Raw genomic sequence first — 11,417 nt, forward strand, 5'->3', positions numbered from 1 at the left:
TCTTCATCAGGTCATCGTCTTTCTGTTCCCCCCGTTTTCCATTCTCGCTTAGATGCTCAGCTTTTTTCTGTACTGTTTCCTATCTTTGGGATTCACTTCTTTTATCCCTTTCATGTCTTATTAAAAAAAATTCAGGGCTGGTTTAAAAATCAAATTTGTTTAGTCTGGCATTTCCTGGGGTCTCACTGGCCTAGCTACCTTATTTGGCAGCACATACCTTCTATTCCCCATATTTTCTTTTTTTATTATTCTCTTCTATGACTTACACTCTTAGGCTTTCCTTTTTAATTTTATGGCGTTCCATTTCTCTGCATGATTGTAATTATTTTTATGTAAACCGCTTTAATTTGTTGTGAAAGACGATATATAAAGTGCTGTACAATCTATAAACTACAGGGGGTGGAGATGGGGAGGGTCTGGCAATATTCAGTACCGGCACCTGCCTAGTTAATCGGGCAAATTTTGGACAGCCTAAAACTTTTGGACTGACTGTGAGTTAACTGCACACACCAGCCATTGTTGTTTACTGTTTTTTGTGTTTTAGAAAATGCACAGTCCTTACTCCCTGAAGCAGCAAGAAACGAAACACTGGCCACCGTCGGTGGGACCGTTGTGATATATATTTTTGACAAGCTTCTTGCAAGATAAGTGATTCATTACATGTTCATACAAGTAATTTGAATTATATAAAGCTTCTTGGGGGAAATTTAGCAACTGGAGTTTTTTTAGCCAGTGACGTAAACAATCTCTAAGTCAATAAATGTGACAGTGTCTGGGAATTTTTTTCCTTCCATTTTAATTATTATACAAAATTGTTTGATTGAATAAATTTCATATGAGAGCACTACATATAAGTATTTGTGGAGCTTGATTTTGTTGGTATATGATATACACAAATGATCCCGATATAAAAAAAAAGACATGGAATAAAAGAATAGAATATTTCCCATGAAGTGGCAGGTACAAACCTAACAACAATGGAGGGAGGATAGCCTTCATGGAGCGGCAGGTTCAACCCTGGCCACCTTTCTGGGCAAACTAGATGGATCATGCTGGTCTTTATCTGCCATCATTTAGGAGTCCTTTTGCTAAGGTGCGCTAATGGATTTAGTGCATGCTAATGAATTAGTGCGCATTAAGTGAAATACAGCCCATTGGTATACAATCAGGCTTATTTTCGAAAGAGAAGGGTGCCCATCTTTCGACACAAATCAGAAGATGGGCGTCCTTCTCACAGGGTCGCCCAATCGGCATAATTGAAAGCCAATTTTGAGCGTCCTTAACTGCTTTCCATCGCGGGGACGACCAAAGTTAATGGGGATGTGTCAGAAGAATAGCAAAGGCAGGACTGGGGCGTGCTTAACACATGGGTGTTCTCGGCCGATAATGGAAAGAAGAAGGGCATTCCTGACGAACACTTGGATGACTTTACCTGGTCCTTTTTTTTACGACCAAGCCACAAAAATGTGCCCTAAATGACCAGATGACCACCAGAGGGAATCGGGGATGACCTTCCCTTACTCCCCCAGTGGTCACTAACCCCCTCCCACCCTAACAGATTTTAAAATATTTTTTCCAGCCTCTATGCCAGCCTCAAATATCATACCCAGCTCCATGACAGCAGTATGCAGGTCCCTGGAGCAATTTTAGTGGGTACTGCAGTGCACTTCAGACAGGTGGGCCCAGGCCCATCCCCCCTACCTGTTACACTTGTGGTGGTAAATGTGAGCCCTCCAAAACTCACCAGAAACCCACTGTATCCACATCTAGGTGCCCCCCTTCATCCCTAATGGCTATGGTAGTGGTGTACAGTTGTGGGGAGTGGGTTTTGAGGAGGGTTGGGGGGCTCAGCATACAAGGTAAGGGAGCTATGCACCTGGGAGCTTTTTCTGAAGTCCACTGCCGTGCCCCCTAGGGTGCCCGGTTGGTGTCCTGGCATGTGAGGGGGACCAGTGCACTACGAAGGCTGGCTCCTCCCATGACCAAATGGCTTGGATTTGGTCGTTTCTGAGATGGGCGTCCTCGGTTTCCATTATCGCCAAAAACTGGGGACGACCATCTCTAAGGACGACCATCTCTAAGGTCGACCTAAATGTTGAGATTTGGGCGTCCCCAGCCTTATTATCGAAATGAAAGATGGACGCCCATCTTGTTTCAATAATACGGGTTCCCCGCCCCCTCGCGGGGACGTCCTGTGAGGACGTCTTCAGGAAAACTTGGGCTTCCTGTTCGATTATGCCCCTCCACGGGCTGCACAGCATTTAGGGCTAGATTCTATATATGGCACCTGAAAAATCTGTGTGGAAGAAATTTCTGCTTAAGCATATTCTATAAGCGGTGCCTAGATTTAGGTGTGGTATATAGAATTCGCTTAGTTGATATCCCAGCATCTAGAACTATGTGCATTTATGTACACCAAGGGAAATATGGTGTAAATACCAGCATGTAGATTTAGGCGTAAAGGAGTATATTCTATTACAGTGCATGCAAATTTTGGAACACCCAAGAAACACCCATTTCCCCACCTATAACCACACCCCTTTTTGGCTCCATGCATTAGAAGTTAGGCACTGTGTGTTACAGAATATGCTTAGTGAGTTGTGTGTAAATTCTAATTATTGCCAATTAGTGCTCATTATTGCTTGTTAAATGCTGTTTAAAATGCTGATTGGCTTGTTAAGCCAATTAAGTTATGTGTGTTATAGAATACACTTAGATTTCCGCGCAGCATGCTAGGCACAATATATATAATCTGGTGTACAGTGCATACTAAATCTGTTAGTGCACCTTAGTAAAAGGACCCCTTAGTATATTATGAGTTTACTATGAATCTCAGCTGAATTCGGCACTGGTTCATTGCATTGACTTCCTCCAGTCAAGAGCATGGCTGAGGGGTTTGGAGTCAGAGGTAGTTGGAACCCTTCTCAGTTCCCACAACTGAATTAATTAAATAATAAGGACAGTGGCGTAGCGAGGGTGGCTGACACCCAGGGCGGGTCACCGCTGCGCACCTCCCCCCCCCCGGGTGCAGCACGGTGCACCCCCCCTCGGCGCGTGCACCCCCCCCGGAGTGCATTATTACCACTGGCGCTCCGCCTTGCCGAGTGCACGTCGTCGCTGGGAGCTGCGTCGGCTCCGTTGGTTCCCTGCTCTCTCTGCCCCGGAACAGGAAGTAACCTGTTCCGGGGCAGAGAGAGCAGGTAACCAGCGGCGATGACACCCCCCAGCGGCGTGCACCCGGGGTGGACCACCCCACCGCCCCCCCTTCCTACGCCACTGAATAAGGGAAATCATGTATTTTATATAGATTCAGAGAAGCTGGGAGGCAGCCCTATCAGTCTCTCTTTGACCCCCCCCTCCCCCACTGACCCCTGAATCAGGACCAGAGAACAACTAATACTCCCCCAGGTTTGGTAGAGGTCAATATTGCTCTTTGCTGCTACTTGGATAAATGCTTTTGAATATCAACCCCTTATTTTTTAAATAAAACCTTCTCATTACTTGTTGGTCATTATGAATATATATTATAATGATGTGGCTTAGTCTGAACTATGGATATCTCTTCTTGGTTTCAAAAGCTTCACCTTTACTGATATCATGGTATGGGTATGTTCAGTTTGGTACATCTGCTCATACTGGGGACCTTGTACTAAGCTGTGATAAAAAGTGGCCTGCGCTAGTGTGGGCACGTGAAATTGGCATGCACTGAGTAAAAAGGCCTTTTTTAAATGGGACAGTAAATGGCTGTGCGCTATTATTAAAAGTAGCTTGCAGCTATTTACTGCCTGAGCCCTTATCGATGCCTGTTTATTTGGCGGTAAGGGCTCACATGCTACTTGTGCAGTAATTAGGCAGTGCACAGCAACGTGGCTATGTTGCCGATTACCGCCAGAAATGCCTCCCCTGGCCTGTAAATACTTCAGGTCCACCAAATATACCATGCTAGTCCTTCTAGGAACAGAAAATTTAAACATACAATATACAACTTCTGGAAGGGAGATAGTACTTCACTGAGTCATTTATAATTCCTTGATTAGGAAAGATACACACAAAAAATTCTCCTGTCAAGTATCCATATTGGAGGCCAGACCACACCTTGAATGTGCACCTTGGCTCGTTACTCTGTGGAGTTGAAGAAAAAAATCCATAAGACTGTTTACAGTTTAGAGCATAATTTTTCAAAGTATTCCTGTAATAAGATTATATTACATTACACGAGTTGTATTCTGTATTTACCTATCGACTTCTATGCACATCACAATAGCATTAAATCATCTAACCAAATGCCAGAATAAACAGAAAATAGACAATAACAATAATCTATCATAAAAGACATTTCACAGATATAAATTGTTGGAACAAAAACATCTTCAAACCCTAAAAAAATTGTTTTAACTCAGATCATAAAGAAATTGGCAATAAATTCCAAATAGAAGGTACTTGATATAAAAATGATAAAGTTTAAAAACCATACTGCTTAACTGCATTCATAGGTGGAAAACTGAGTTGCATTTCATTTCTTAAAGCATAAACTTTTCTATCCATTGGCAATATAATTAACAATACCAGATAAAATTAACTTGACCATACAGGATCTTAAAAATAAGTATACATAATTTAAATTTAAACCTTGCATTTATTGGAAACCAGTGGAGCCTCAGAAGTAAAGGAGAAACTCTATCAGAATGATGGGCTCCAAAATAAGTCATGCTGCAGTATTCTTTATCATCTACAACTTCCGAAAAGTGCTTTCGTACATCCTCTGTAAACTATTTTGCAATAGTCAACATATGAGAGTATAAGTGCCTGAACAGCTAATCTGTTTTCTCAAAATTCTTAATAGCCCTCAATTTCCTAAGCATACTAAATGAAGTTTTCACCAGCTTATTTACCTGATGTTCCATAGTAAACTATCAACCAGAACACTAGTACTCGCGTTACCGTCTCAAATCTAAAAGGTTTTCCTATAGAAAGTAATAAATCATTTATAATATTATCCAATGTGCCAAACCACAAAAAAAATTTTCTTGTTCAGTTTAAGGGCTCTGTTTACTAAGGTGTGCTAGCGTTTTTAGCATGTGCACAAAATTAGTGCGCACTAACTGTGTAGGCGCCCATAGAAATATTGTGGGCGCCTACACAGTTAACACACGCTGATGGTTAGCGCATGCTAAAAGCACTAATGCACCTCTAGCGCGGCTTAGTAAACGGGGCCCTAAGTCTACTTGAGGTTACCTAGCTTTCCACCAAATTTAAACATTTCCTCAAACTTTCCTTATTCCCATTGTCTTCTAATGTTAAAGGGAGTAATATACAGATATCATCCACATAAATAAAATAATCTGTTTATGTTTCTTCCCTAATGACCTCATCATAATATTAAATAATATAGGGGAGAGTGGTTGAACCTTGCAGAAAACCACACTCTGCGTCCCAAAATTCAGACAGTATTTCACCCAACTTTACACTATATGATCACTGAGATAAGAAGCTTGAGAAACATGTCAAAACTGATCCAGATTTAGGTATATCTTCCAATTCAAATAGTAATATTCCATGATCCACCAGGTCAAATGTACTCAACAAATCAAATTGTATAAGTACAGAACTATATCTCATAGTGAGTAAACATCTTCCTCAGTCTACCAGAGAGCACACCGCAGTCTCTGTACTATAGCCTGAATGGAAGCCAGATTGCACATAATGTAAAACATTAAAGCCTTCCAAAACGTCTGTCAGTTGGATACTAACCCTACCCTCCATAATCTTTGTAAACAGAGGTATAGAAGCCACTAGACAATAATTGGCAACATCCTGCAACCCCCCCCCCCCTTTTTTTCAGAATTAGAGTCAAAACAGTTCTACTCTTTGATGAATGAAAATTACCTTGCAATAGTTCAGTATTCAGCCATTGTCTTATTGAGGTGTATTTTTCAAAGCACTTAGACTTACAAAATAGTAACCTATGAAACTTTGTAAGTCTAAGTGCTTTGAAAATGAGCCCCATTACCTCTAAAATTAAAGGTGGACAGCTAAGCATAAGATATTTTGGACATTTATCAAGACAGCTGTGTTTTTTACATATTTATTAAACAACATTGTTGTTGTCTGAGATGTTATTGTTTGAAATTCTATCCAAATTCTATTTGTTGGAATATATTTATCCTCAGTGATTAACATGCAATTAAGAGGTACCAACATCCAGACCCTCTCTAAGGGGCCCTTCTGCCAATGGGCAGTAGGGCTACCGCCAGCTTTGTGTGAGGCAAATTGGCTCTACTGCCAGGCTTATCCAGGAGCCCGGCGGTAGTTCCAGGTCTCTAGCGCACCATTTCTGGCACTAGAAAATACCTTATTTTCTAGCGCTGGGGGGCATGCCCAGCGATATTACTGCTGGAGCCTTCACTGCCTCCTAAACTGGAAGTGATAAGAGCTCCAGCAGTAAAGAGCTACACACCAATTTTTTTACTGCATGGCCATTCACTGCCACCTTAAGAAAACGCCACTTTTACTGGCAACAGTAAAAGGTGGCCTCGGTGCACAACAATCCCATGTACGTTTTGCACCTTAGAACGAAAATAAACCGCCAGCTCATTCGCAGTAGGAATATTTGAACTGTTCTCAATCAAAAAATCCTCTACATTAATATGATGATTCACAAAAGAAAACAGTTTTTTGCTATCTATATGTTCCTTTCCAATCTGTTTAGAATAATACTCCTTTCTAATGCTGAATAATTTGAACTTATCATTTTCTTCCAAAATAGTTTATGATCCTTACGATTTGATTTCCTCCATTTTCTTTCCAATTGCCTACACTTCTTTTTTAATTTCAATAATTCATTTGTGTACCATTGATAAGACGTCCTCTCAAATCGCACTTCTTTAACTTTAGGTGCTACATCATGCAAAATAGCCTTACTGATAGTATTCCAATTTTTTATCAGATCAATACCTAATGTATTATCTTTTAATTTTTCCTTTGCAATCCCCAAATTGTACCTGGTCAATTTTAACTCACATCTCTATTACTTTCTTAGTACTTGATTTCATTCCACTCCCTTTCTCCTGCCAATACAAAGTAAAATCCAGTATAAAGTGATCTGGCCATCAAACTGCATTGGCAGAATTAAACTGCATAGAAATTCTTCCTTGATGGCACAGTCTAAAAGCTAATACATCTAGCTGAAGTCCGTATTTATGACTTACATAATGTTCTGGCCAGCTAAAACCCAATAATTCCAAGTTCTGGAAAAATCTTTAATTTTTTGATCCTGAACTTTCTCTAAATGCAATTTAACACCCCCCTAATAACAAATATATACTCATAATGTATAGAATTTTTAGCTAAAATGAAAACTACTGACTGAGGGTTTCTTTTACAAAACTGCACTGGCAATTCCTGCACGGCAAATGAGAGGAAAACTATTCAATTCATTTATAAAAGAAGCCCTGTTCTTCTTCCCGTTTGTTTTGGAATAGTTCATCCCTAATTTTGACAACCATTGCAAAGTAGATATATTTTAAAAATCTAAAGCCAACCCTCCTCCTCGCTTATCCAACCTAGGTTGATGCAAAATTTTATTACTTTGTGGACATAGTTCTCTTAACTGTGGATCATCCTGATTCATCAACCATGTTGATCATCCTGATTCATCAATCCTGGTTGGTTTTCTTCCAAAACCTCCCTAAGAATAGTTGTTTTATTATTTACTGATCTACTATTAATATAAAATATCATGGAATAGGTATAAATACTTGTGGCAAACTCATATTTTCTCAATGCAAGGGAATTAAATTTCTTAAATTATGGCTCCTAACAGGGTGAGATTTACTTGATCAAGAATAACTCAATTTCCCATTTTCTTACACTCTATTGATAGCATGATACATAACATCAGAGTAATCAATTAGATCAACACATATCTGTCAAAATATATAATTGTTTCGCTCTCTGATGATAAGATATCTGCATGGGGATATATCAGTTATTAAAACCCCAATCTTGCTCTTTCCAACCCCATCCACTACAAAGAGATACCAAGGTAATTAAAGCCACAAACCAATACATTTTTACCTACTCCGTAGCTGACTAAAATTAATATCTGGAAAAGAAGGTATAAATTAATAGCAGCATCTCAGATAGGCTCCATCATCCTGAAACACAAAAATAGCTATAATGCTGTAAAGATTGCTGTTATAGTCTACTACTACTACTGCTACTATTAATCATTTCTAAAGTGCTGTACATATACATACAGTATAAGACGCAGTCTCTGCTCTCTGTGAAAACGTTCTGCTGCTTAGCCTGTTATTTTCGCTTTTACCTTCTCTGTCTATGATTTTGCTTTGTCTGATCTGCAGATGCTGCTAATACAACCTGCAGTGTACCAATAGAAGTGCATGGGAAACCACTGTCAGACATGCAGGAAGAGGTGAGACAGATGTGTATCAGCAACCTCTATAAGAAGGATTACATCTTCCTCTCCCTTGTGGGCTTTGGCATTTTCTTCTCTGGGACAGTAGCAGCCTGGATTGCTGGTGTCTGCATTGTAATGTACAACAAGCTTTGCAAAAGTGAGGAGGATGATCAGGAAGATGAAGAGGAAGATGAACTGGCTACAAGGGGCAAAAAGGAAGGATCTGAAGTCAGTGTTCACTTCAGTGCCCGTGTGTAGTTGCCATGTTACTGAGCACAGTAATGACATAAGTGCCTCTCTTCATGTTGTCCCCATATCATCTTGTTTACTCCAGTTTTATTTGTTTTGTGAAACCAATAAAAAAAGTAAATAATTTACTAGCCAATCCTTGCATTCTTTACTCTTTTTTTCTTCATCTTGGAGGTGAGGAAAGTTCAGAGCTATGAATCTGCAGATTCTGATTCTATCCCCTTTATCTAGTGCTGACTAAATGACCTTGAGAAAATCACTGCAGCTTCCTGTTTAAGCTCATCTGTCTCCCTGCATAACATCACCCTAAACACAAATCGGTACCTTGGAGAGCAGAGGCAGGGGGCTTGAGCCAATCATGCAGGTTTGTAATGGGAAAACTTTAGTGCAAGAATACTGCTTCTACCAACATCCTGCTTCTTTTGTAGTTAGTTATTTTCATTGGCATTTGAAAAACAAAGATAAATTAAGCAATGGTTGAAAATAAACTTTCAAAATCAGATGAGTCTTAAGCCATATTAACCAAACAATTAAGACAATTTCATTGACCAGATAGAGAGGTGTAGTAGCCGTGTTAGTCCACTCTTAAAGGTTATCAATAGAAATCAAACAAAATAAAACATGGAAAAGAAAATAAGATGATACCTTTTTTATTGGACATAACTTAATACATTTCTTGATTAGCTTTCGAAGGTTGCCCTTCTTCCTCAGATCGGAAATAAGCAAATGTGGTAGCCGATAGTATATATAAGTGAAACATCCAAGCATTTCAATGACAGTCTAGCAGGGTGGGGGTGGGTAGGAGGTATGCAATAGGAGATTGACCAGATAAAATTAGACAAGTGAAATGTATAAAAAGCAGAGTCATTGCAATTTTGATATGTTTCAAATAGAGCATCACACCAAAAAGGAGCATCTCCAAATAAAAGAGAAACCGTTTCTATACCTATGAGGGGTTAAATACCAACCCCCGCCCCTGCACTAGAGCCCAAAATATTATATTTTCAGGTGACTGACACTCATACCAGGATCCACAGGGCCTGGATTCAGGGTTCTGGATATGAGTTGATGTTAGGAGGCCTTCAACCAGATGATCAATTGCCCTAACCACAGCCAAACATTCTGTACCCTAACTTGTTTTCCTGGGACCCTTAGGCATATTAGTAAGCACAAATCTGCAGACACATTTGAACAACAGAATGAAACTTTACTGGATTTCATCACCTAATATAGTAGAAGCAGCTGAAGCTCTGAATGGGCTTCTCAATATAATCAGCATGTTCTCCCCAATCTTTCATAGAAGTGAGTCCTTATAGCATCAAATATCATCACTATTGATGGAAATTTAAAAGGGGATCTAATTGATCAGGTCTGCGACAGCAAGCAGAGAGAACGTGGGTGGCAGGGAGCTAAGCGGCACATAGACTCTTGATGGAGAGCACAGCACCGATATTGAGAGAGCTAGCCACATGGTACATAGAAAAGGCCTGCAAAAGCGGATGACTGAGTTAAAGCAGGAGCTACAAGTAGTACAACAAGATAATAAAGATGCACTTGATGACATTAAGAAATCAGTGACTTAAGAATGTGTCAAGAGGACCTAGAAACCAAACTTGAGGAAAGCACGGAGGACCTGAGAGTCCAGAAAGAATCACAGAATAAAGGTGAGATAAAATATAGAATCTTGAAAATAGATCTCAAAGGAATATCTGAAATAGTAATATTCTTGAGGCACGGCATATACAGACTGCATGGCAATAGTTAAAGAGATAGTGCAGCTGCTGCTAAGCATGCATAGTAGAGCATGAACTGAAGCAATGGAGGTGAGAAGTGATAGAGCTTTTGGCCATAGAAAAGAAAAATCAATATAGAGAAATTATCACATGCCTCCACAATGTTGGGACCAAAGTAAAAGATAGTAGTTGCTGCCCACCAAAGGGGCTCCCTGCAATGGTAATGTGCCAAAATAGAAATTTTTCTGGATATTTCACCAGTCTTGTATAAATAATTGACATTCCAGGAGTCACTGCTTAAGAGCTGAGAATATCAGATGTAAATGGGGATACCACTTTGGGCTGATACAGACCTCAGAAGAGGCAAGAAAAGTACTCATGAACTTGAAAGTGGACAACATTCCTGAAAAATTTAAATTGCTGCAGCAGACTCCTAGATGGTAGAAAGGTCCCAAAGGGACAGGGAAAAAACTGGTGCATCTATCTTATCAAGGAAACCACTGTGGTGAAGGACATTCAATACAAGAGAGGACTTCAAGAAGCAATCCAGGGAAAGGTGACCAAAGAGATCAATGGCATTCTGGACTCAAGAACTAGTTAGATTGGCAGAAACAGCTGAAGCTCTGACAGAGCTTAATAAAAGAAATCAGAGCAAGAGTACCAACAAAGTGAGAACTAGATAGCATGCAAAGTACAGCCACAGAATATCAGACATTCACAATAAAAATATTATGAATTTGAGAACAAACTGAGGAGGCTCTTGGCAAGAAATTTAAAAAGCAACTAACAAAGAAGAATATTTTAAAAATAAGGAGAGGGAGGAGAGTTAGTCTTTACAGAAGAAGAGATCCAACTGAGGTTCTTAGAGCGCTATCAAAACTTATATACAGATGATACTACCATTCTGAGAACAGACAGAGATCTCTATCTAGAATAGATACAGCTTTCTAAGATATCAAGTGAGATACAACTAAAACTGGAAGCAGCCATTATATCACATGAAGTGGCAAAGGTGA

The 11,417-nt window shown here is 39.8% G+C and overlaps 1 protein-coding gene across 1 annotated transcript in view; it reads left to right on the forward strand.

Annotated features, from left to right (window-relative positions):
* The window catches only part of LRRC52 (leucine rich repeat containing 52), a 34,605-nt gene extending 25,801 nt beyond the window's left edge, over positions 1–8,804 (forward strand). Inside the window, exon 2 of the mRNA XM_030206794.1 lies at positions 8,364–8,804. Coding sequence (XP_030062654.1) covers positions 8,364–8,677 — 314 coding nt within the window. The 3' untranslated portion in view covers positions 8,678–8,804. The remainder of the gene's footprint in view (positions 1–8,363) is intronic.
* The last annotated feature ends 2,613 nt before the right edge of the window (positions 8,805–11,417 follow it).

Source organism: Microcaecilia unicolor, chromosome 6 (genome assembly GCF_901765095.1).
Source record: "Microcaecilia unicolor chromosome 6, aMicUni1.1, whole genome shotgun sequence".
NCBI classification, from domain to species: domain Eukaryota; kingdom Metazoa; phylum Chordata; class Amphibia; order Gymnophiona; family Siphonopidae; genus Microcaecilia; species Microcaecilia unicolor.